The sequence below is a fragment of the Oncorhynchus gorbuscha genome, linkage group LG01 (assembly GCF_021184085.1).
Source record: "Oncorhynchus gorbuscha isolate QuinsamMale2020 ecotype Even-year linkage group LG01, OgorEven_v1.0, whole genome shotgun sequence".
Lineage (NCBI taxonomy): Eukaryota > Metazoa > Chordata > Actinopteri > Salmoniformes > Salmonidae > Oncorhynchus > Oncorhynchus gorbuscha.
Window position 1 is genome coordinate 109586127 of NC_060173.1, and position 26627 is coordinate 109612753.

At 41.9% G+C, this 26627-nt stretch overlaps 1 protein-coding gene across 2 annotated transcripts in view; it reads left to right on the forward strand.

The window, feature by feature from the left end:
* The window catches only part of LOC124039427 (contactin-associated protein-like 5), a 132778-nt gene that overhangs the window by 58366 nt on the left and 47785 nt on the right, over window positions 1–26627 (forward strand). For both annotated transcript variants that reach the window (XM_046359429.1, XM_046366951.1), the window contains exons 4-6: window positions 17408–17555; window positions 24016–24219; window positions 25745–25929. In XM_046359429.1, the coding sequence (XP_046215385.1) occupies window positions 17408–17555; window positions 24016–24219; window positions 25745–25929 (537 nt within the window). The remainder of the gene's footprint in view (window positions 1–17407; window positions 17556–24015; window positions 24220–25744; window positions 25930–26627) is intronic.

Sequence of the window (26627 nt, forward strand, 5' to 3'; positions counted from 1 at the left end):
TTATTATGTGAATGTTATAGGCCCATAATAGTATCTACTGAGGATAACCAAGGTTGCAAGTCTTGCGTCTCCACTATGATATACAAAGCCTACAGTTGAAGTAGGAAGTTTACATACACCTTAGCCAAATACATTTAAACTCAGTTTTTCACAATTCCTGACATTTAATCCAAGTAAAAAAATCCCCTGTTTTAGGTCAGTTAGGATCACCACTTTATTTTAAGAATGTGAACAATCAGAATAATAGTAGAGGGAATTGTTTATTTCATCACATTCCCAGTGGGTCAGAAGTTTACATACGCTCAATTAGTATTTGGTAGCATTCCCATTAACTTGGGTCAAACACACTCCTGACAGAACTTGTGTAACTGAGTCTGGTTTGTAGACCTCCTTGCTCGCACACGCTTCTTCAGTTCTGCCCACAAATTTATGATAGGATTGAGGTAAGGGCTTTGTGATAGCCAAGCGAATACCTTGACTTTGTTGTCCTAAAGCCATTTTGCCACAACATTGAAAGTACGCTTGGGGTCATTGTCAATTTGGAAGACCCATTTGCGACCAAGCTTTAACTTCCTGACAGATGTCCTGAAATGTTGCTTGTATCCACATAATTTTCTTGCCTCATGATGCCATCTATTTTGTGAAGTGTACCAGTCCCTCCTGCAGCAAAGCACCCCCACAACATGATGCTGCCACCCCCATGCTTCACGGATGGGATGGTGTTCTTCGGCTTCTTCGGCTTCCCCCTTTTCCCTCCAAACATAACGATGGTCATTATGGCCAAGCAGTTATATTTTTGTTTCATCAGACCAGAGGACATTTCTCCAAAAATGATGTATGATCTTTCTCCTCCTGTAATAAATGGATTGATCACATCACCCAGATGAATAACAGAACACACACAGGCTTTTTGATTGTAGCGCGCTTGCTCTGGCGAATGTTACCTATTCGCTCTGTACAAAGCCAGGGGATTGTTTAAAAGAGAAACTCACATCTACAACTATGAGAGTTAGTTAGTACTCCCTTATTTCTGCTGATCATCACCTGTTATAAAATGACAACAATTGTAACATTCTGGGTGTCTTGAGTGGGAAGTCAGGCGCAGGAAACAGATAGTTCAATATAGTGCTCTTTTAATGCACACACGGTGAACAACGGCCACCCCACGAAACACTGGGTGCTCAAAACAAAACTGTCCAGCGAACTCCACGAACATAAACCAACAGGTTCGTCTTAACCAAACACAAAGATTACAATAATTAATCCCACACAAAGAAACGGGCGGGCCGGCTGACTAATAAAGCCCAACTAATTACAACAAACTCAAAACAGGTTTAACCAATAAACACATAAGGAGGTAGAGGAAAGAATCAGTGGCAGCTAGTAGGCCGGCGGCGACGACCGCCAAGCGCCACCCGAAGGGGAGCCACCAGCAGCGCGCCGACACCGGCCTTGAGGTCGACCTGGAGCACGAGGCGCAGGGCGATCCGGATGGAGGCGATGGAAAACCCTCAACATTGACGGATCCAAAATGTCCCCCACCGGTACCCAGCACCTCTCCTCCGGACCGTACCCCTCCCAGTCCACGAGGTACTGCAGGCCCCTCACCCTACGTCTCGAGTCCAGAATGGCCCATATCGTGTACCCCGGGGACCCTTCGATGTCCAGAGGGGAAGGAAGGACCTCCGGCACCTTACTTTCCTGCAGGGGACCAGCTACCACACAGAAATGCCAACGGTGGAGGTGTTGCGGCCTATTTTCAGAACCACATTACTGTAAAGCTTAGAGATTGTCACGCCCTGACCTTAGAGCTTTTTATGTCTCTATTTTGGTTTGGTCAGGGTGTGATTTGGGTGGGCATTCTATGTTCCTTTTTCTATGTTTTTGTATTTCTTTGTTTTGGCCGGGTATGTTTCTCAATCAGGGACAGCTGTCTATCGTTGTCTCTGATTGGGAACCATACTTAGGTATCTTTTCCCCACATGGTTTTTGTGGATAGTTAATTTCTGTTTAGTGTTTTCACTTTACAGGACTGTTTCGGTTATTCTCTAGTTTATTTTTGTTATAGTGTTCAGTAGTGTTCAGCATGAAGACTTACCACGCTGCACTTTGGTCCAGAATTCCTCTTCTTCCGACGACGAAAACCGTAACAGAGATGATCTAATGTTAAATACTGTTGAAATAATATGGCTACAGATTCATCTGCCTCACCTAAAGACCATTCCTATGGGAAGCTGCTATAGACCACCAAGTGCTAACAGTCAGTATCTGGATAATATGTGGGGAATACTAATGCAGTGTCCAAATCCATAGGATGTAGTGATCACGATATAGTATCCATATCTAGGAAAACCAAAGTTCCAAAGTCTGGGCCTAATATAGTGTACAAGAGGTACAAGAAGTGTCGTGATTCATATGTTGATGATGTAAAGGACATTTGCTGTTCTGTGGTGTGTAATGATGAGAAACCAGACATTGCACTTGACACATTTATGAAACTACTTATTCCAGTAACTAATACGCACGCAACCATTAAGAAAATGACTGTACAAACTGTTAAATCCCCTTGGATTGATGAGGAATTGAAAAATAGTATGGTTGAGAGGGATTAGGCAAACGGTATGGCAAATGTGCTGCAAATTAAGAAATCATATGACTAAACTAAATAAAAATAAAAAGTAACTACACTTTGAAACAAAGATCAATTACATTAAGAATGATAGTACAAAGCTTTGGGGGGCCTTAAATGAAATTCTGGGGAAAAAAGACAACTCCTCCATTGAAGTGAATCAGATGGCTCATTCATCACAAAGCCCACTGATATTGCAAACTACTTTAACTTTTTCAGATAAGCAAACTTAGGGATGACATGCCAGCATCAAATGCTGACACTACACATCCAAATATATCGGATCAAATTATGAAAGACAAGAATTGTACTTTTGAATTCCGTAAAGTCAGTGTGGAAGAGGTGAAAAAATCATTGTTGTCTATCAAAAATGACAAGCCGCCAGAGTCTGACAATCTAGATGGAAAATTACTGAGGATAAAAGCAGACGATATTGCCACTCCTATTTGCCACATCTGGGGTGGCAGAGTAGCCTAGTGGTTAGAGCGTTGGGCTAGTAACTGGAAGGTTGCAAGTTCAAATCCCCAAGCTGACAAGGTACAAATCTGTCGTTCTGCCCCTGAACAGGCAGTTTACCCACTGTTCCTAGGCCATCATTGAAAATAAGAATTTGTTCTTAACTGACTTGCCTAGTTAAATAAAGGACAAATAAAATACAATCTTCAATTTAAGCCTACGAGAGAGCGTGTGCCTTCAGGCCTGGAGGAAAGCTAAAGTCATTCCACTACCCAAGAATAGTAAAGCCCCCTTTACTGGCTCAAATTCTGGGGAAAAAAGACAACTCCTCCATTGAAGTGAATCAGATGGCTCATTCATCACAAAGCCCACTGATATTGCAAACTACTTTAACTTTTTCAGATAAGCAAACTTAGGGATGACATGCCAGCATCAAATGCTGACACTACACATCCAAATATATCGGATCAAATTATGAAAGACAAGAATTGTACTTTTGAATTCCGTAAAGTCAGTGTGGAAGAGGTGAAAAAATCATTGTTGTCTATCAAAAATGACAAGCCGCCAGAGTCTGACAATCTAGATGGAAAATTACTGAGGATACGTATCAACCCTTAGTAAACTTCTGGAAAAAATTGTGTTTGACCAGATACAATGCTATTTTAAGGTAAACATTTTGACAGAATTTCAGCAAGCTTATAGGGAAGGACACTCAACAAGCACAGTACTTACACAAATGACTGATGATTGGCTGAGAGAAATGGATGATAAAATGATTGTGGGGGCTGTCTTGTTAGACTTCAGTGCAGCTTTTGACATTATTGATCATAATCTGCTGCTGGAAGAACTTATGTGTTATGGCTTTACACCACCTGCTATAATGTGGATAAAGAGTTACTTGTCTAACTGAACACAGAGGGTGTTCTTTAAAGGAACCCTATCAAATATAATCCAGTTAGAATCAGGAATTCCTCAGGGTAGCTGTTTAGGCCCCTTGCTTTTATTTTTTTTTACTAACGACATGCCACTGACTTTGAGTAAATCAGAGTTTATATGTATGCAGATGACTCAACACTATACATGTCAGCTACTTCAGTGAGTGAAATGACTGCAACACTCAACAAATAGTTTGAGAGTGGGTGGCAGGAATACGTTAGCCCTATCTATTTCTAAAGCTAAAAACATTGTATTTGTAACAAAACACTCACTAAACCCGGTACCTCAACTAAATCTTGTAATAAATAATGTAGAAATTTGAGATGACTGAACTGCTTGGAGTAACACTAGATTGTAAACTGTCATGGTCAAAACATATTGATGCAGTAGTAGCTAAGATGGGGAGAAGTCTGTCTATAATAAAGCAATGTTCTGCTTTCTTAACTTCTCTAGGGTAGTGAGCAGCATTTGGAATTTTGGATGAAAAGCATGCCCAAATTAAACAGCTTTCTACTAAGGCCCAGAAGATAGGATTTGCATATAATTAGTAGGTTTGGATAGAAACCACTCTAAAGTTTCCAAAATAGTTAAAATAATGTCTGTGAGTATAACATAACTGATTTGGCAGGCGAAAACCTGAGAAAGATCCATTCAGGAAGTAGGATTTTTTGTTTTTGTTGTAGTTTTCTATTCAATGCCATTACGGTATCCATTGACTTTGGACTCAAATTGCAGTTCCCATGCCTTCCACTAGATGTCTTTTTAGAAATTGTTTTAGGCTTGTAATCTGAAAAATTAGGGAGTAAGAGCAGTCTGAATGAGTAGACCCTGCCGTATCACATAGCTTTTTCATGCGCGCGACCAGAGAGAGTGCCTTTCTTGTTTACCTTTTATATTGACAACGTTATTGTCCGGTTGAAATATTATAGGTTATTTATGCTAAAAACAACCTGAGAATTGAATATAAACATCGTTTGACATGTTTCTATGAACTTTACAGATACAATTTGTATTTTTTTTGTCTGCCTGTTTTGACTTCGTTTGAGCCTGTTGATTACCGAAGAAAATGTGTGAAGAAAACTGAGTTTTTCGGATATAAAGTGAGACTTTATCGAAAAAAAAAGGAACATTTATTGAATAAATTAAAGTCTTCTGAGTGCCACCATATGAAGATCATCAAAGGTAAGGGATTAATTTGATCTCTATTTCTGACTTGTGTAACTCTTCTACTTGGCTGGTTACTGTTTGTAATGATTTATCTGCTTGGCTATGTTCGAAAAAAATAATCGCAAGGTATGCTTTCGCCGTAAAGCATTTTTGAAATCTGACACCGTGGTTGGATTCATAAGAAGTTCATCTTTAAACCAATGTAAAATAGTTGTATTTTTTCTGAATTTTTATAATGAGTATTTCTGTATTGCAATTGGATCAGAACAGGGCAGCACGGCTGGCTCTTGGATGTACACAGAGAGCTAATATTAATAATATGCATGTCAATCTCTCCTGTCTGAAAGTGGAGTAGAGATTAACTTCATCACTATTTTTATTTATGAGAGGTATGTTGAATCCACCAAGCTGTCTGTCTAAACTACTGTCACACAGCTCGGTCACCCATGCATACTCCACAAGACATGCCACAAGAGGTCTCTTCACAGTCCCCAAGTCCAGAACAGACTATGGTAGGCATGCATTACTACATAGACCCTTTACTACATGGAATTCTATTCCACATCAAGTAACTTGACGCAAGCAGTAAAATTTGATATAAAAACACCTTATGGAACAGCGGGGAATGAAGCAACACAAACATTGGCACAGACAAACACACACACACACACACAATAACATATGCACTATATACCCGTCTGGTTTAGAAATCCAACTCTTATTGCAGAGCACATTGTACAACTGCTTTTAAAGAATGTTGTATTGCAAAGTATGCTATGCCATATGTGTTGGCTAAAATGCACATGCAGCTGTTGTTTTAAAACCTCCATTCTAGCATACATGACACACACACCTATCTAACTACATGGTTGTATTTGGGTTTCTATGCAACGTACATGATGGAATGTTTCTTTCAGCCTGCAGATAGTGACTTGAAATGACTATGGTAGAGGTAACTCCCTGGAATAGTATGTATTTGTAACCTACTAGTTTTCAAATTATGACAAGGTCAACATTTTATTATTTTACCCTCCAATCTCCCCAATTTCGTGGTATCCAATTTTTAGTAATTACTATCTTGTCTCATCGCTACAACTCCCGTGCGGGCTCGGGAGAGACGAAGGTCGAAAGCCATGCGTCCTCCGAAACACAACCCAACCAAGCCGCACTGCTTCTTAACACAGCGCCCCTCCAACCCGGGAAGCCAGCCGCACCAATGTGTTGGAGGAAACACCGTGCACCTGGCTACGTTGGTTAGCCTAAGGCAAAAGGCAAAAGGCCTCCTGCAGGGATGGGGGGCTGGGATTAAAAATAAAAATACATTAAATACAAATATAGGACAAAACACACATCAAGAAAAGATGGGCAATACAACAAGTACATAAAGAGAGACCTAAGATGACAACATAGCATGGCAGCAACACATAACAACAAAGCATGGTAGCAACACAACATAACATCAACATGTTAGCAACACAACATGGCAGCACCACAAAATAGGGTACAAATTTTGTTGGACACAAATCAAATCAAATCAAATGTATTTATATAGCCCTTCGTACATCAGCTGATATCTCAAAGTGTTCAACAGAAACCCAGCCATAAACCCCAAACAGCAAGCAGTGCAGGTGTAGAAGCACGGTGGCTAGGAAAAACTGCCTAGAAGGCCAAAACCTGGGAAGAAACCTAGAGAGGAACCAGGCTATGAGGGGTGGCCAGTCCTCTTCTGGCTGTGCCGGGTGGAGATTATAACAGAACACGGCCAAAATGTTCAAATGTTCATAAATTACCAGCATGGTCAAATAATAATAATCACAGTAGTTGTCGAGGGTGCAGCAAGTCAGCACCTCAGGAGTAAATGTCAGTTGGCTTTTCATCGCCGATCATTAAGCGTGCCTCTACCAATCCTGCTGTCTCTAGAGAGTTCAAAATGGCAGGTCCGGGACAGGTAGGTAGCACGTCCAGTAAACAGGTCAGGATTCCATAGCCGCAGGCAGAACAGTTGAAACTGATGCAGCAGCACGGCCAGGTGGACTGGGGACAGCAAGGAGTCATCATGCCAGGTAGTCCTGAGGCATGGTCCTAGGACTCAGGTCCTCAGAGAGAGAGAAAGAAAGCGAGAATTAGAGAGAGCATACTTAATGTTGGGGATAGGGCTGTCTACTGCCCCCGTTGGAGTAATTGCGTGCCCATAGTAAACATAATTTTTTTTTGTCAAAAGTTGCTAATATATGCAAATAAAAATTATTATTGAATAGAAAACACTCTAAAGCTTCTAAAACCGTTTAAATTATGTCTGTATGTAAAGCAGAACTCTCAGGGCAGTCATTCTCCCAAACTCTCTCTTGTCATCAGAAAAGTTGTCCCAACTTTGACGTCATCACCCCCACCCTCCCCAAGCACTTACAGGTCTGGGAACAGTCTCTCTGTCTTCAGCGCGATCTCAGCTTTCAATGGGGCTTCTCATTGTGTGAATCGCGCGCTCACGAGAGTTTTGGCAGGCCGAAACCTTTCGGTCACGCGAAAAAACAGGTCACTTTTATGCGCGCTCTGCTCCGGTCCTGTCTTTTTTCCAAGATCGATTATACAATGCATGCGTTTCTGTTCGTCCTCACGATTGCTGTACACCTTTATAACATGTTAAAGCTTGATTATGAACTTAGTTTGATAAGTTTAGTCGACATATAATATGTAAGTTTGACGTTTTGGTGCGCATCCACTTGACTTTTGGCTACATTTCAACCGAAATGTGTCGTGTTTGAGAACCGAAAGACACAGACTGCAAAACTAAACGCTGTTTTTGGTAAGTATAATTCCTTCCAGGTCTTCTGATGGAAGAACAGCATAGGTAAGGGAATATTTATGTGGTAAATTTGGGTTTTGTGGACTCCAAGATAGAGGAGCCATAATGCTACTTTTTGAGCGCCGACTCATAGTATAGCCTAGTGAACGAAACCTGTAACGTTAAAAATAAATGTAACACAGCGATTGCATTCAGAAGAAGTGTATCTAACTATATATATGTAGAACATGCATATTTAGTCAAAGTTTATGATGTGTATTCCTTGTTAGCTGACGTTATCTGCCGGAGCTATCGCCATTTCTCAGGACATTTGAGTAGCATTTTTTGAACGATGCATCATTGTAAACAGAGATTTATGGATATATATAGCATATTATTGAAAAAAACATAAATGTACTGTGTAACATGTTATATTACTGTCATCTGATGAAGATTTCAAAAGGTTAGTGCATTATTTTTCTTTTAATCCTGCGTTTGTTGATTGCATATTTTTTTCAACTTGGCTATGCAAATTAGCTGTGTCTTCGGTGGTGGTTTGACATAAATATGTGCTATGAGCACATTGCTATCTTTTAAACACATTTTAGAAATCTGACTTGCTGGGTAGATAAACAAGGTGTTTATCTTTCATTTGAGCCATCGGGCTTGTTAATGTGTGGAGGTTAAATATTTTTAGGAATATCTTTGCGTTCCATGCGCCACCTTCCAGCTGAACGTGGTGGGGGGTGTTCCCAAATTGGAACCCTAGTCCCCTTCTGGTTAAATTCACACAGGACACCAGATAAGACAGGAGAAGTACTCCAGATATAACAAACTGACCCTAGCCCCCAACACGTAAACTACTGCAGCATAAGTACTGGAGGCTGAGACAGGAGGAGTCAGGAGACACTGTGGCCCCATCCGATGATACTCCCGGACAGGGCCAAACAGGAAGTATATAACCCACTTTGCCAAAGCATAGCCCCCACACCACTAGAGGGACATCTTCAACCACCAACTTACCATCCTGAGACAAGGCTGGTAAGTTGGCGGGGCGGCAGCGTAGCTTAGTGGTTAGAGCGTTGGACTAGTAACCGGAAGGTTGCGAGTTCAAACCCCCGAGCTGACAAGGTACAGATCTGTCGTTCTGCCCCTGAACAGGCAGTTAACCCACTGTTCCCAGGCCGTCATTGAAAATAAAAATGTTCTTAACTGACTTGCCTGGTTAAATAAAGCTACGGCACAACCCAAGGGGAGAGCGCCAACCCAGACAGGAAGATCACATCAGTGACTCAACCCACTCAAGTGACGCACCCCTCCGAGGGACAGCATGAAAGAGCACCAGTAAGCCAGTGACTCAGCCCTTGTAATAGGGTTAGAGGCAGAGAATCCCAGTGGAGAGAACGGAAGTGGCCAGGCAGAGACAGCAAGTGTGGTTCGTTGCTCCAGAGACTTTCCGTTCACCTTCACACTCCTGGGCCAGACTACACTCAATTATATGACCCACTGAAGTGAGGAGTCAGTAAAGACTTAAAGGTTGAGACCGAGTCTGCATCTCTCACATGGGTAGGCAGACGATTCCATAAAAATGGAGCTCTATTGGAGAAAGCCCTGCCTCCAGCTGTTTGCTTAGAAATTCTAGGGACAATTAGGAGGCCTGTGTCTTGTGACTGTAGCGTACATGTAGGTATGTACGGCAGGACCAAATTAGAAAGATAGGTAGGAGCAAGCCCATGTAATTCACAGACAACAGCATAAAGGGCAAGAAGGTAGAGCCAACAATACATGACGCAAGCAGCCACAACTGTCAGTGAGAGTGTCCATGATTGAGTCTTTGAATGAAGAGATTTAGATAAAACTGTCCAGTTTGAATGTTTGTTTCAGATCGTTCCAGTCGCTAGCTGCAGTGAACTGTAAAGACAAGGGATCCAGGGTGTATGCTTTGGGAACCTTAAACAGAATGTGCTTGGCAGAACAGGTGTTGTATGTGGAGGATGAGGGCTGCTGTAGATATCTCAGATAGGGGGGAGTGAGGCCTAAGAAGGTTTTGTAAATAACAACAACCAGTGGGTCTTGCAACGGGTATACAGAGATGACCTGTTGACAAAGGAGTATAGAGTGCAGTGATGTGTCCTATAAGGAGCATTGGTGGTAAATCTGATGGCTGAATGGAAAAGAACCTCGAGCTGCTCGAAAGTACCCTTACCTGTGATCAATATATTACATCTCCATAATTTAGTAGGGGTAGGATGGTCATCTGAGTCAGGGTTAGTTTGGCAGCTGGGGTGAAAGAGGAGCGATTACAATAGAGGAAACCAAGTCTAGATTTAACTTTAGCCTAGCTTAGATATGTGCTGTGAGAAGGACAGTGTACAGTCTACCCATACTCCCAAGTACTTGTACGACATGACTACCTCAAGCTACAAACCCTCAGAGGTAGTAATCACACCTGTGGGGAGAGGGGCATTCTTCTTACCCAACCATATGAGCTTTGATTTGGAGGTGTTCAGAACAAGGTTAAGGGCAGAGAAAGCTTGTTGTAGAGCGTTTAACACACAACTGGGGTGGGCCCAGTTGAGTACAAGACTGTATCATCTGCATATGAATGGATGAGAGAGCTTCCTACTGCCTGAGCAAGTAACTCCCCCGAATTATATATATTTGTAACCTTATTAGTTTTCAAATTATGACAACAGGAAATGTTATATCTTCATAAGGTATTCCATGTCTTGTTCCAGACACAGGCTTCATCTATCCCTCTTTTTAACAGACATGTGCTTCATCCGTTCCTCTTGTTCCAGACATGGGCTTCAGCCGCTCCTCTTGCTCCAGGCATGGGCTTCATCCGTTACTCTTGTTCCAGACATGGGCTTCATCCGTTACTCTTGTTCCAGATATGGGCTTCATCCGTTCCTCTTGTTCCAGACATGGGCTTCAACCTCTCCACTTGTTCCAGATATGGGCTTCATCCGTTCCTCTTGTTCCAGACATGGGCTTCATCCGTTCCTCTTGTTCCAGACATGGGCTTCATCCATTCCTCTTGCTCCAGACATGGGCTTCATCCGTTACTCTTGTTCCAGACATGGGCTTCAACCTCTCCTCTTGTTCCAGACATGGGAATAATCTGCTCCTCTTGCTCCAGACATGGGCTTCATCCATTACTCTTGGTCCAGATATGGGCTTCATCCGTTCCTCTTGTTCCAGACACGGGCTTCATCTGCTCCTCTTGCTCCAGACATGGGATTAATCTGCTCCTCTTGCTCCAGACATGGGCTTCATCCATTACTCTTGGTCCAGATATGGGCTTCATCCGTTCCTCTTGTTCCAGACACGGGCTTCATCTGCTCCTCTTGCTCCAGACATGGGCTTCATCCGTTACTCTTGTTCCAGATATGGGCTTCATCCAGTCCTCTTGTTCCAGACATGGGCTTCATCCGTTCCTCTTGTTCCAGACATGGGCTTCATCCATTACTCTTGTTCCAGACATGGGCTTCATCCGTTCCTCTTGTTCCAGACATGGGCTTCATCCGTTCCTCTTTTTCCAGATATGGGCTTCATCCATTCCTCTTGTTCCAGATATGGGCTTCATCTGTTTCACTTGTTCCAGACATGGGCTTCATCTGCTCCTCTTGCTCCAGACATGGGCTTCATCCGTTACTCTTGTTCCAGACATGGGCTTCAACCTCTCCTCTTGTTCCATTCATGGGCTTCATCCGTTCCTCTTGTTCCAGATATGGGCTTCATCCGTTCCTCTTGTTCCAGACATGGGCTTCAACCTCTCCTCTTGTTCCAGACATGGGCTTCAACCTCTCCTCTTGTTCCAGATATGGGCTTCACCCGTCCTCTTGTTCCAGAAATGGGCTTCATCCGTTCCTCTTGTTCCAGACATTGGCTTCATCCGTTCCTCTTGCTCCAGACATGGGCTTCATCCATTCCTCTTGTTCGAGATATGGGCTTCATCTGTTTCACTTGTTCCAGACATGGGCTTCATCTGCTCCTCTTGCTCCAGACATGGGCTTCATCCGTTACTCTTGTTCCAGACATGGGCTTCAACCTCTCCTCTTGTTCCATTCATGGGCTTCATCCGTTCCTCTTGTTCCAGATATGGGCTTCATCCGTTACTCTTGTTCCAGATATGGGCTTCATCCGTTCCTCTTGTTCCAGACATGGGCTTCATCCATTCCTCTTGTTCCAGACATGGGCTTCATCCGTTACTCTTGTTCCAGATATGGGCTTCATCTGTTTCACTTGTTCCAGACATGGGCTTCAACCTCTCCTCTTGTTCCAGACATGGGATTAATCCGCTCCTCTTGCTCCAGACATGGGCTTCATCCGTTCCTCTTGTTCCAGATATGGGCTTCATCCGTTCCTCTTGTTCCAGACACGGGCTTCATCCGTTACTCTTGTTCCAGACATGGGCTTCAACCTCTCCTCTTGTTCCAGATATGGGCTTCATCCGTTCCTCTTGTTCCAGACATGGGCTTCAACCTCTCCTCTTGTTCCAGACATGGGCTTCATCCGTTCCTCTTGCTCCAGACATGGGCTTCATCCGTTACTCTTGTTCCAGATATGGGCTTCATCCGTTCCTCTTGTTCCAGACATGGGCTTCAACCTCTCCTCTTGTTCCAGACATGGGCTTCAACCTCTCCTCTTGTTCCAGATATGGGCTTCATCTGTTCCTCTTGTTCCAGACATGGGCTTCAACCTCTCCTCTTGTTCCAGACATGGGCTTCATCCGTTCCTCTTGCTCCAGACATGGGCTTCATCCGTTAGTCTTGTTCCAGATATGGGCTTCAACCTCTCCTCTTGTTCCAGACATGGGCTTCATCCATTCCTCTTGCTCCAGACATGGGCTTCAACCTCTCCTCTTGTTCCAGACATGGGATTAATCTGCTCCTCTTGCTCCAGATATGGGCTTCATCCGTTCCTCTTGTTCCAGACATGGGCTTCATCAGGTTCTTCTTGTAATCCTAAGAAAGATGTAGTAGTAGTGCATATATTTGGTTACTGCATCAATGTGTTTAATTTATTGTCTCCATTGTTGTATCAATATTGTGTCAAAGGCAGTTCTGAGAAGAGCCAGAGCTTAATTCTGTACACATCAATATGGGAGACATACCAGCATCCTTTCAAGTAAATCAAACAGAAAATATTGATTTACAGTATGTAAATAAAGTATACAAAGATCTCATAAGATCACAGCGTCTGTGATTATTAGCTCGTATTTCTCCCATATCAGAGAATATACAGTATATACAAGTCTGCCTTTGTCATATTCGTATCTTCAGGATGGACAATGTATTGTATTGTGATGAATGATGGAAATCATATTTTGTCAAAGTTTTCCATCCCAGATGCTATTCTGTGTTTTCTTCCTCATTGAACAGAGTAAATAATAGATTGTCTGTGATGTTTACCAATGTGGATGTGTAGAGGAGCATCCAGTGCAGTGGGATAACAACGTGATTGGCGTAGGCCCCCTTGGAGAGCTTAGCTGTCTTAGCCTCCCCTGTAAGCCCAGCAACCATGGCTCTCAGGTGCTCTTTGTGCTTGACATGTAGCTAAGTCATCTTTTTGCAAGGGTGTTTAAAGTGTTTTACATGGATGATGGCCCATGTTGACTCCAATACTTCCCACAGTTGTGTCAAGTTGTCTGGAATTCCTTTGGGTGGTGGACCATTCTTAATACACACAGGAAACTGTAAAGTGTGAAAAACCCAGAAGTGTAGTTCTTGATACACTCAAACTGGTACGCCTGACACCTACAACCATACCCCGTTCAACAAAGGCACTTAAATATTTCATCTTGCCCATTCACCCTCTGGATGGCACACATACACAATCCATCTCAATTCTCTCAAGGCTTAAACATCCTTCTTTAACATGTCTCTCCACTTCATCTACACTGATTTAAGTGGATTTAACAAGTGACATCAACAAGGGATCATAGCTTTCACCTCGATTCACCTGTTCAGTCTATGTCATGTGAACCAGAGTATCTGGAACCCTGAAGGGAGGAGAAGACCTCCTATTGGACGACAGGACAACAGGTGTTCTTCATGTTTTGTATACTCAGTGTATAGTCTAAGAATTTTGTTATCTTGAATTCTCATATACTGAGAATATATCTTAGCAGTAGCAGCATAGCATAGAGCAGCGGCGTGAATCGGTGTACCCAGGGGCTTGTGTGTGTTCAGCTGATGTATGTGACATTAGGGACCTCGTCATGAGAGAGGAAGTGTAACGAGTCCTAATGAACAGGGAGGGAGACCGTCGGTTCAGGATGGATACAGAAACAGAATGAATGAAGTCACTGTGGGGTTGAGCTGTTTATGTAGACAGTGACTAACATGAAGCTCTGTCGTCCAATGGGAGGTCTTCGGCTCCCTTCAGGGTTCCAGACACTCTGGTTCACATCTGCACAGTAATTGGATGGATGCGCTGTCGCCATTTTTTCCGATCTGGAATAACAATGGCTGTTCTGAGACAGGGTTTGGTTTCCATTGTGCTTTAAAATAGATCACTCATATGGGAGAACAATCTTCCTGACATGATGCAAGATGACTGCTGGGGCTTTTGAAAAGCATGCTGCAAAGCTTGAGGTCACTGTCCCTGCTAAATCACTTGTTATACATGTGTTTCCAAGGATACACTATGCACTCATCAATTTAGGCCCAAACACACAAAAAAATTGGTCTTAGGTTTGCTGTATATGACTCATTTGAGAGAAAGAGATGTCATTTATCATGCCGATTTATATGACCTCCTAAGGTCTCTTCATGTGTTTGAACTGTTAATATATTATATAGAATAAATACAGTACTTCTTCCATCTCTACTCACTTTCTCTCACTGAATAGAGTTGAACAATGATTCTTGCAGTCTTCAGATGCTGACTCTAGGTCTTACCCAGTTCAACACGTATATTTGGGCTTGACAGTTGGGTTGAATCAATATAAGTCATTTTGAAAAGAGAGAGAAATGTTAGAGGGAGAAAATTACAGATCAGTGTGGCACACCCATCCTATTGATGTAAGAATGTAATGACTGCAGATAACACTGATAAATTGTTTTCATTTGATTATTACCTGCATTTTAAATCATCTTCTTTCTAGTGAGGCATTAGCGTATATACTGTTGATGAGAAGATAATGAACGGCTATTGGCCATGAGGGGGACTTTTAATATCAATAAATTAGCTAGCAAAAAAAATATTGTTTTGCAGTTTTATATTAGTCAGGGAAAAGCCTTCAAAATGATACATTCATAAATAAACCCTGCTATATAAATCCTAATAAAAGGGGGAAGAAAATCCAATACTATGAAAGCTGACACCTGCTGTGGAAAACAGAAATGGGAAAACAATTGTTAAATTGCACCATGCAGGGTACAGTATATGTTTCCAGGGCATTCTAATTCAAACAGAATGCTAATGACTTCATGCAAATGAAACATTTAAATAGCTTTGGCCATGTTATTCATATTGTTTTGTCAAAGTGTTTTAATGAAGTAAACAACAGTGTACAACAGAAGCCACAGTACATCACAATGTGCAGGACAGAATCTGTGTGATTATCAATTCACTGTATGGGGTGTCCTTAAGGACATCAAATTGCCAGGGACCTCACCATACAATATTATCACGATACTTATTTTATTGCGATTTGATGTTCCAAACATATTGCTCACTCTGTGTCTTCTGCAGAGAGAGAAGAGAGAGTGTGAGAAAATTAGTTTTGGTCAATCAAGGAAATAAAAGTGCTGAAAATATGTTGGCTCACTATTTAAAGTAACATTCCATCCCAAAACAACAAAACGCAGCATCATATGATTCAAAATGCATCATACTGGCTGTATTTCTAAGTTATATATATATTAAAAACTTGATAGCTGACATGCAAAACATTTTGGGATGATATCAATAAAGGATTAATGAAACTAATATAAGCTAAACTAATATAAACTAATATAAACTAATTATAAGGTCATTTGGGTTATTATCAACAGTAAAATACTCTGACACTTTTTACTGCAACATCCTGCAAATGATCGAATGCTACCTTAATTCCATCCCACAGAATACATTATCGTACCGTATCTTTGGAGTTCCAAAACACTTTTGATCACTAGTGGGATCATGATATTGTTGTTTCTGAGTCATTAACAGATTTGGAGGCATGCCTTGTAAGAGGCTATATTTGTTGCACCCATGAGTGAGAAGGTTGTACCAATTGAACTCCTATGTGGTTATAGTGCCCCACTAATTTAAAATGTATAGCGGATGGTTTGGAGTGGCAGCAAGTCTTAAACCTGAAATGGTTCAACATTTTGCCATTTCCTTTTGGAAATTTGTTTTGCCCTATTGTCACTGCCAGTTTGGAAGCCTTTGTTAAGGCCTCTAGACGTGCAAGTGATATAATACACCAAATATGAATTAATATGCTGTAATGTGTAAACACTTTACCCAGCAGCCAATCTGCTTGCACCAAGCCCTTGTAATTACAGTAAAATACTGTGAAATACAAACCACTTCCCGCCAATGAATTTAATGTTTTCATTTATTCTGATTATGGCAGCATTTCATTTTTTACAGCATAACACAGTACATTTTACAATATTGTACTGTGTGTCATTATACAGTACTTGCTTTGATACCGTATTCATATTACAGCAGGTGGTCTCTAATATTAAATACAGAATTGTACTTGTACCACTGAGCTCTCTGTAAGCTACTGTTGAATTGACAGTAACCCTTTTACAGTGCACTGTCCAAATCACCTCCAATAAGGCTATCACTACCCAGTAGGCCAATCTGCTTGCACCAAGCCCTTGTAATTACAGTAAAATACTGGAAAATAAGTACAATCCCCATTGTCGTGTCTCTGACTGATTCAATTATGTGACAGGCATTTTATCAAATTGATTACCTAACGTTTGATTGATTACGTGATTGAATTAAACCATGCAACAATTAACTCGTTAATAACCTGGTGCACCACAGGGTTTGTCTATAGAGCTGCGGCACAACAATTCCATGTGAATCTGATAACTATAATGTGTAGACTTTCCAAGATACAATTTATGTAGTCCTATCATCAGATATAATGTCCCAGACACCAACTGATCTGACATCATATTCGTTATGTACCAATGGACACTTTCAACTGGTTGGATTACTGAAATATTGTACCTTTCCCAAAACTCTTAATGTTACCATTCTCTCTCTACGTTAACAAAGGGCATTCCAAGAGTCCATTATGTCTAGTGGAGAGAAAAGGGGGAAAGGTATTTATGTGGGGGTCATAAACCTCAACCAACAGGTTAAATGTAGTGACACTGCATGAACGCTGAGAAACGTGTTACATCTTATTAAACCTGTTCTCTCCCTCTTCTCTCCCCCTGCTCTCCCTCCTGTTTTCCTCCTCTGTTTGTCTGCAGAGGTTTGTGGGGAACGTGAACGCTGATGGTGTCGTCCACCACAAGTTGTCCCACTCTTTCAGAAGCCGCTTCCTGCGCTTCGTCCCCCTGGACTGGAACCCCAGTGGCTGGGTGGGACTCAGAGTGGAGGTCTACGGCTGTGCCTACAGTGAGTGATCAGACCACCAGCCCTTACATTCAGACCATATAGGCTGTGACTACATTAAAGTGACCCCCAGCTCTTACAGAACACAAACACGTTCAGCTAATATCATCATATTCTGCCATCTGTGATTCCAACCCATGTGGTAATTTGGGGGACACCTGGACTGCAAGGAAACATGTTCTAACAAGAGTGTGGTCAGACCTGTGCAGACTCTAACATCTATTACGGATGACATTGAGGCGTGTTTAAGCATGTCATCTATCATGGGGCTGATTGTATCCCCTTGTTGACAGTGGTTTCCATTAGAAAATACCATTATGTCATTGTAACCATTGTGTAACCATTCTGTAATAATTGTGTAACCATCCTGTAATCATTGTGTAATCATTCTGTAATCATTGTGTAACCATCCTGTAATCATTGTGTAACCATTCTGTAATCATTGTGTAACCATCCTGTAATCATTGTGTAACCATCCTGTAATCATTGTGTAACCATCCTGTAATCATTGTGTAACCATCCTGTAATCATTGTGTAACCATTCTGTAATCATTGTGTAACCATTCTGTAATCATTGTGTAACCATCCTGTAATCCTTGTGTAACCATCCTGTAATCATTGTGTAACCATCCTGTAATCCTTGTGTAACCATCCTGTAATCATTGTGTAACCATCCTGTTTAAAGAGATACTGTTTAGTGTCTGCAAGGTGAAGAGACATTTTTGCTTCAAACAAGATCAAAGCAAATGCTGACCGAAACACAATCCTACCAGCTAATAGAGGTAGACAGCGACAGCCAGGCAGGCGTGCCAGTTAAGAGCCGGTTCCTGCCTGGGTAATGCTAAATAAATAAAGGGGATTCACTGGGATGCCTTTCACACACATTCTGAAGTAGCACTAACTGGATCAGCCAGTGAAATACTGCACTATGACAGTTATAATTATTCCCGAGCGAGCACTTTCAAATAATGCCGAATGGTACCACAGCATGATCCCTGTATTCATGTTGGATGAATGTGTGCTCTGCTAATACATGCAGCTTCACCAGCACCTCATTGCACTTAAACTGTAAAAAAATGTAACTCCAGGGTGCTCTAATAGCAAGCGAATGAAGAGCCATACGTTACCATTGAACATGTCATAGATGGCAAACTTGCACTTAATGGGCCGTTCCACCGTTTAAGTACTGTAAAAATATATATATCTACACACTACCGGTCAAATGTTTGGACACATCTACTCATTCAAGGGTTTTTCTTTATTTTACTATTTCCTAAATTGTAGAATAATAGTGAAGACATCAATACTATGAAATAACACATATGGAATCATGTAGTAATCAAAAAAGGGTTCAACAAATCTAAATATATTTTATATTTGAGATTCTTCAAATAGCCATTGTCTGCCTTGATGACAACTTTGCACACTCGTGGCATTCTTTCACTCAGCTTCATGAGATAGTCACCTGGAATGCTGCCTTAATTTTGCAAACTGCCTTAATTTTGCAAACTGGCTTAATTTTGCTGGACCCCAGGAAGAGTAGATGCTGCAGCTAATCGGGATCCATAACAAATACAAATGCATTTAAATTAGCAAGTGATTTTTTTGTAGTTTTTTTAACCTTTAAATGAATAATAATCGACAGCAATGACTTTATCAAAGCAACAAAATAACAAGGCCTTTACAATGACGGTGAAAATGTTAATAAATGTTGGGATCTTCCTCAAAGTCACAGAGGATGCACAGAGGAACATGTAAAAATGAAGAATTTCCACAATTTAGCAAGTCTTTATTCGTATAAAACATCTGGAGAAAAACAAATCTGTAGACACAAGTCCATGTCTATCCCATGTTTATCTCATTTTGGTTTTCGTTCATCTGCACCCTCACACTTCTGATTGATAAAGGGTCCACAAATCGGAGTTATTTTCAATAATAATCACTTGAACTGTTGTCACTACTGAGCATTCCCCATCATTGACAGTGCCCTGTTGTAATTGATAGCATGGTTATGTACAGTTGAAGTCGTAAGTTGACATACACCTTAGCCAAATACATTTAAACTCAGTTTTTCACAATTCCTGACATGTAATGCTAGTAAAAATGCACTGACTTAGGTCAGTTAGGATCACCACTTTATTTTAAGAATGTGAAATGTCAGAATAATAGAAGAGAGGATTATCTATTTCAGCTTTTATTTCTTTCATCACATTCCCAGTGGGTCAGAAGTTTACATACACTAAATTAGTATTTGGTAGCATTGCCTTTAAATTGTTAAACTTGGGTCAAATGTTTCGGGTAGCCTTCCACAAGCTTCCCACAATAAGTTGTGTGAATTTTGGCCCATTCCACCTGACAGAGCTGGTGTAACTGAGTTAGGTTTGTAGGCCTCCTTGCTCGCACACGCTTTTTCAGTTCTGCCCAGAAATGTTCTATGGGATTGAGGTCAGGGCTTTGTGAAGGCCACTCCAATACCTTGACTTTGTTGTCCTGAAGCCATTTTGCCACAATTTTGGAAGTATGCTTGGGGTCATTGTCCATGTGGAGGACCCATTTGCGACCGAGCTTTAACTTCCTGACTGAAAAAAAGTATGATCTTTGTCCCCATCTGCAGTTGCAAACCGTAGTCTTTTTTATGGAGGTTTTGGAGCAGTGGCTTCTTCCTTGCCGAGTGGCCTTTCAGGTTATGTCGATATAGGACTTGTTTTACTGTGGATATAGATACTTTTGTACCTGTTTCCTCCAGCATCTTCACAAGGTCCTTTGCTGTTATTCTGGGATATATTTGCACTTTTTGATTTTCCCATGATGTCAAGCAAAGAGGCACTGAGTTTGAATGTAGGCCTTGAAATACATCCAGAGGTACACCTCCAATTGACTCAAATTATGTCAATTACCCTATCAGAAGATTCTAAATCCATGACATCATTTTCTGGAATTTTTAAGCTGTTTAAAGGCACAGTCAACTTAGTGTATGTAAACGTCTGACCCACTGGAATTGTGATACAGTGAATTATAAGTGAAATAATCTATCAGTAAACAATTGTTGGAAAAATGACACAAAGTGCACAAAGTAGATGTCCTAATCGACTTGCCAAAACTATAGTTTGTTAACAAGACATTTGTGGAGTGGTAACTTTTTCATAGTTGTTTCGGTGGGCTGGCCCTAATCATCACTGCAGCCCAATATAGATGGAGGAGTATGGGTCACTATAGCCCAATATAGATGGCGGAGTATAGGTCACTGCAGCCAAATATAGATAGCGGGGTATGGGTCACTCTAGCCCAATATAGATGTCGGAGTATGGGTCACTGCAGCCCAAAATATATGGTGGAGTATGGGTCACTGCAGCCCAATATAGATGTTGGAGTATGGGTCACTGCAGCCCAATATATATGGAGGAGTATGGGTCACTGCAGCCCAATGTAGATGGAGGAGTACGGGTCACTGCAGCCCAATATAGATGTCGGAGTATTGGTCACTGCAGCCCAATATAGATGGCGTAGTATGGGTCACTGCCACCCAATATAGATGGTGGAGTATGGGTCACTGCCACCCAATATAGATGGTGGAGTATGGGTCACTGCAGCCCAATGTAGATGAAGGAGTATGGGTCACTGTAGCCCAATATAGTTGGCGGAGTATGGGTCACTGCAGCCCAATATAGATGGAGGAGTATGGGTCACTGCAGCGCAATATAGATGGAGGAGTATGGGTCACTGCCACCCAATATAGATGGTGGAGTATGGGTCACTGCAGCCCAATGTAGATGAAGGAGTATGGGTCACTGTAGCCCAATATAGTTGGCGGAGTATGGGTCACTGCAGCCCAATATAGATGGAGGAGTATGGGTCACCGCAGCGCAATATAGATGGAGGAGTATGGGTCACTGCAGCCCAATATAGATGGCGGAGTATGGGTCACTGCAGCCCAATATAGATGGCGGAGTATGGGTCACTGCAGCCCAATATAGATGGAGGAGTATGGGTCACTGCAGCCCAAAAATATGGCGGAGTATTGGCCACCGCAGCCCAATATAGATGGCGGAGTATGGGTCACTGCAGCCCAATATAGATGGCAGAGTATGGGTCACTGCAGCCCAATATAGATGGAGGAGTATGGGTCACTGCAGCCCAAAAAATATGGCGGAGTATTGGCCACCGCAGCCCAATATAGATGGCGGAGTATGGGTCACTGCAGCCCAATATAGATGGCGGAGTATGGGTCACTGCCACCCAATATGGATGGTGGAGTATGGGTCACTGCAGCCCAATATAGATGGCGGAGTATGGGTCACTGCAGCCCAATATAGATGGTGGAGTATGGGTCACTGCAGCCAAATATAGATGGAGGAGTATGGGTCACTACAGTCCAATGTAGATGGTGGAGTATGAGTCACTGCAATCAAATATAGATGGAGGAATATGGGTCACTGCAGCCCAATGTAGATGGTGGAGTATGGGTCACTGCAGCCAAATATAGATGGAGGAGTATGGGTCACTGCAGCCCAATATAGATGGCGGAGTATGGGTCACTACAGCCCAATGTAGATGGTGGAGTATGGGTCACTGCAGCCCAATATAGATGGCGGAGTATGGGTCACTACAGCCCAATGTAGATGGTGGAGTATGGGTCACTGCAGCCAAATATAGATGGAGGAATATGGGTCACTGCAGCCCAATGTAGATGGTGGAGTATGGGTCACTGCAGCCAAATATAGATGGAGGAGTATGGGTCACTGCAGCCCAATATAGATGGCGGAGTATGGGCGAGTAGGTGTGTCGAAAGGAGTGGATGTATGAAAAGCGAATCAGCTAATTGGGGAGATTTGTTGCCTCTCAAGACAGTTTGGCATGGCTGATTGGGTTGCACGACGAGTCGATAGGTCAGTGTTGTATCGACGTGGCTGCCAACCTGAGGGTTCTTCCTATTTTTGTATCACGGCCGTGTCGTCTGCGGTAGCTAACGTGGCCATTTTTTTCTCTCACATACTTTTATTTCAAGTAGGATAGCACCCTACACAATAAATAACTAATAGCGATAACTATCTAAATGTCACATTGATACATACATACATACATACATACATACATACATACATACATACATACATACATACATACATACATACATACATACATACATACATACATACATACATACATACATACATACATACATACATACATACATACATACATACATACATACATACATACATACATACATACATACATACATACATACATACATACATACATACATACATACATACATACATACATACATACATACATACATACAGTGCCTTGCAAAAGTATTCACCCCCTTGGCATTTTTCCTATTTTGTTGCATTACAACCTGTAATTTAAATAGATTTTTATTTGGATTAGATGTAATGGACATACACAAAATAGTAAACATTGGTGAAGTGAAATGAGAAAAAAAATAACTGAAAAAAAAATATGAAACTGAAATGTGGTGCGTGCATTAGTATTCATCACCTTTGATATGAAGGCCCTCAATAAGATCTGGTGCAACCAATTACCTTCGGAAGTCAACAAGACATTTGTGGAGTGGTTGAAAAACAAGTATTTATGACTCCAACCTATGTGTATGTAAACTTCTGACTTCACCTGTATAATCATCTCATACCAGCTAAGTTATTAACTTTTCATATTTGGGTATATACATATGGGTAAACACCTTGGAGTTTAAATTAATCTTAACCTTCTTTATCCCACGGTGACTTCCACTGAAACACAATACTGTCTCATTAGATTGAGTAAACCATTTGAAAAAGCTAGGGGAATTCTAGCATGTTGTTTGTGTGTTCATGAATGTGTTAGACATTATTTAAATAAGTGATAGTTCCAAAAGCTATTTCAATAGTCATGTATATGATACAATGCAAAGCAAACCTTTTTTGAACAGCTTGCCCAAACATGTCTTCTACTCATAGCTTCCCTTGTTTCTCTAGGCACATCACCCTTCTTCTGTTCTGCATTGGAATTGCAGGTGCATGTTAGAGATTGCATTATTTACTCAGACAGCTTTACTTACACAAACTGAATCCCATCAGAAAATATAATGTACCCAGGCTTTAAAAAACAGGAATTCAACGTTTCCCCTGCTGTTGTAACTTACTACATTATGTCTTCGGTTCAGGCCCATCCACATGAACTGAGCACTGAGCAGAGACACAGTGTTAGAGAATCTATTAGACAGAGCTAGAGAATTGTGATAAAAAGTATGTCAAAAAAATTGCAAGTTTGACATGTACTTCCAATCAAAAGTTGCGGTGAAAATGTAATACTGTTGAAAGAAATGGGATTTGCCACTTGAATTCCCCTCAAAATTAGTGGCAACAGAAAACTCACAGCTCAGATGTGACAGAGAGAGCTATCGTTGGGGCAATTTTCGAAAACACGATGATTCTTTGATCTTCTCTCAATCCCCTAGAATCGTATGTGGCAGACTTTGATGGCAGAAGCTCGCTGCTCTACCGGTTTAACCAGAAGTCCATGAGCACGGTGAAGGATGTGATCTCGCTGAGCTTCAAGAGCCGCCAGGCTGAGGGGGTGCTGCTCCATGGAGAGGGTCAGAGGGGCGACTACATCACACTGGAGCTGCACCGGGGCAGACTGGCCCTCTACCTAAACCTGGGTGAGTTAGTCACCACACCAGGGCAAGCTGGCCCTCAACCTCAAGACTACCTGACATGATGACTCCTTGCTGTCAACCAGTCCACCTGGCCGTGCTGCTGCTCCAGTTTCAACTGTTCTGCCTTATTATTATTGGACCATGCTGGTCATTTATGAACATTTGAACATCTTGGCCATGTTCTGTTATAATCTCCACCCGGCACAGTCAGAAGAGGACTGGCCACCCCACATAGCCTGGTTCCTCTCTTGGTTTCTTCCTAGGTTTTGGCCTTTCTAGGGAGTTTTTCCTAGCCACCATGCTTCTACATCTGCATTGCTTGCTGTTTGGGGTTTTAGGCTGTGTTTCTGTACAGCACTTTGAGATATCAGCTGATGTACGAACGGCTATATAAATACATTAGATTTGATTTGATTTGAACCTGGGTGAGCTAGTCACACCGGGGCAGGTTGGCCCTCTACCTCAACTTGGCTCACATAACTCAGGGTTTAGAGGTTAGAGATCATTGGTAATGGGGACTTGGACTGCAGATAAAATAGTAATTTGAACCATTTAAAAGCAGTCTGGGAGGGTAACTGGATGTTTGTGTTCTGATACCCTTCCAGTTACCACTGCTGCTGAGCTCCATTTACAAGATAGACTCAGACTGTTAAGGATCCACATTGGGAGCAGCGGAGCTGGGAAAGAGGATTCTTAAATGACTGTCTTGTCTGCACTTCCTATGAGAGAACCTCTTCTTTCAATACAAATCAAATCAAATGGTCCCTATGGCAACTGTATAATGATCGATGTTAACAACCATAAAGATCCACATTGTGAACAGCTGAGTCTGGGGAAGACTGTTCTAGTACTCCGTTTTGGGAATGTCTTGTGAACAGCTGAGTCTGGGGAAGACTGTTCTAGTACTCCGTTTTGGGAATGTCTTGTGAACAGCTGAGTCTGGGGAAGACTGTTCTAGTACTCCGTTTTGGGAATGTCTTGTGAACAGCTGAGTCTGGGGAAGACTGTTCTAGTACTCCGTTTTGGGAATGTCTTGTGAACAGCTGAGTCTGGGGAAGACTGTTCTAGTACTCCGTTTTGGGATTGTCTTGTGAACAGCTGAGTCTGGGGAAGACTGTTCTAGTACTCCGTTTTGGGAATGTCTTGTGAACAGCTGAGTCTGGGGAAGACTGTTCTAGTACTCCGTTTTGGGAATGTCTTGTGAACAGCTGAGTCTGGGGAAGACTGTTCTAGTACTCCGTTTTGGGAATGTCTTGTGAACAGCTGAGTCTGGGGAAGACTGTTCTAGTACTCCGTTTTGGGAATGTCTTGTGAACAGCTGAGTCTGGGGAAGACTGTTCTAGTACTCCGTTTTGGGAATGTCTTGTGAACAGCTGAGTCTGGGGAAGACTGTTCTAGTACTCCGTTTTGGGAATGTCTTGTGAACACATTCTTTCAGACCTCTTCTTTCCTCAATATACTGGATTGTTTTATGATCTATATCAAAGCATCCATATTATCTTGCTCTCTGTCTGTTCTCTGTCTTCAGATGACACAAGGCTGCGGTTCAGCAGTGGGCGTGTTGCGGTCACTCTCAGCAGTCTTCTGGACGACCAGCACTGGCACTCTGTCCTCATCGAGCGCTTCAACAAGCAGGTCAACCTCACCGTGGACACCCACACACAGCACTTCAGGACCAAGGGGGAAGGAGACTCCCTGGAGGTGGACTATGAGGTGTGTCTATCCAAACATCCAGAATATTCCTTTACAGTAGGTCTGAAAAGATTACACCACCAGCACCCAGTCAGAAAAACACTTTAAACTTATGCCATGGTAAGATTAAGAATAATACTTGGGGTTCTGTTTTAACAAACCTAACGCAATGGTAAATCCAAACGCTTGACAGTAGCACTATAGCTTCGGAAGTGTGTCAGATTTTTATTTATTTTCACTATCACAATTATCGGCTTTCTTTCTGGCGTTGACGTGAAAGTGCTGGGTTTTGATGAATAAGCAAGTTGTGCATGTGTCGAGACTTGGCCCCTTACTGGCCAATCAGAATGTGCTAGATGGCAAAATATGTGGTTTCTTCTGTTTTTTTATTTACGGTCTTTTATGTATTATCTTGGAGTCAACTCCAATTCCAATGTTAATCGGTTATAGTTTGTTAAATGGTTTACAGAAATGAAATTACAAAATGTAGACCTATCCCATCTTTGCTAAATAGGTTAACTTGAACCTATTTGCAGTCCACATTATTCTAAGTATTTGCAAGGCTTCAATAGCGTTCATGCTGATATAGGGGCTAGGCTTAGTGTAAATTGCATTATGGCTGAGCATGGGCATACCAAAGATTGTCAATAAGCAAGCTTCAATTCATTTTTGATAAGGCCTAAAAAGACAACGAATAATTCTAATCAAATTCTAAACAA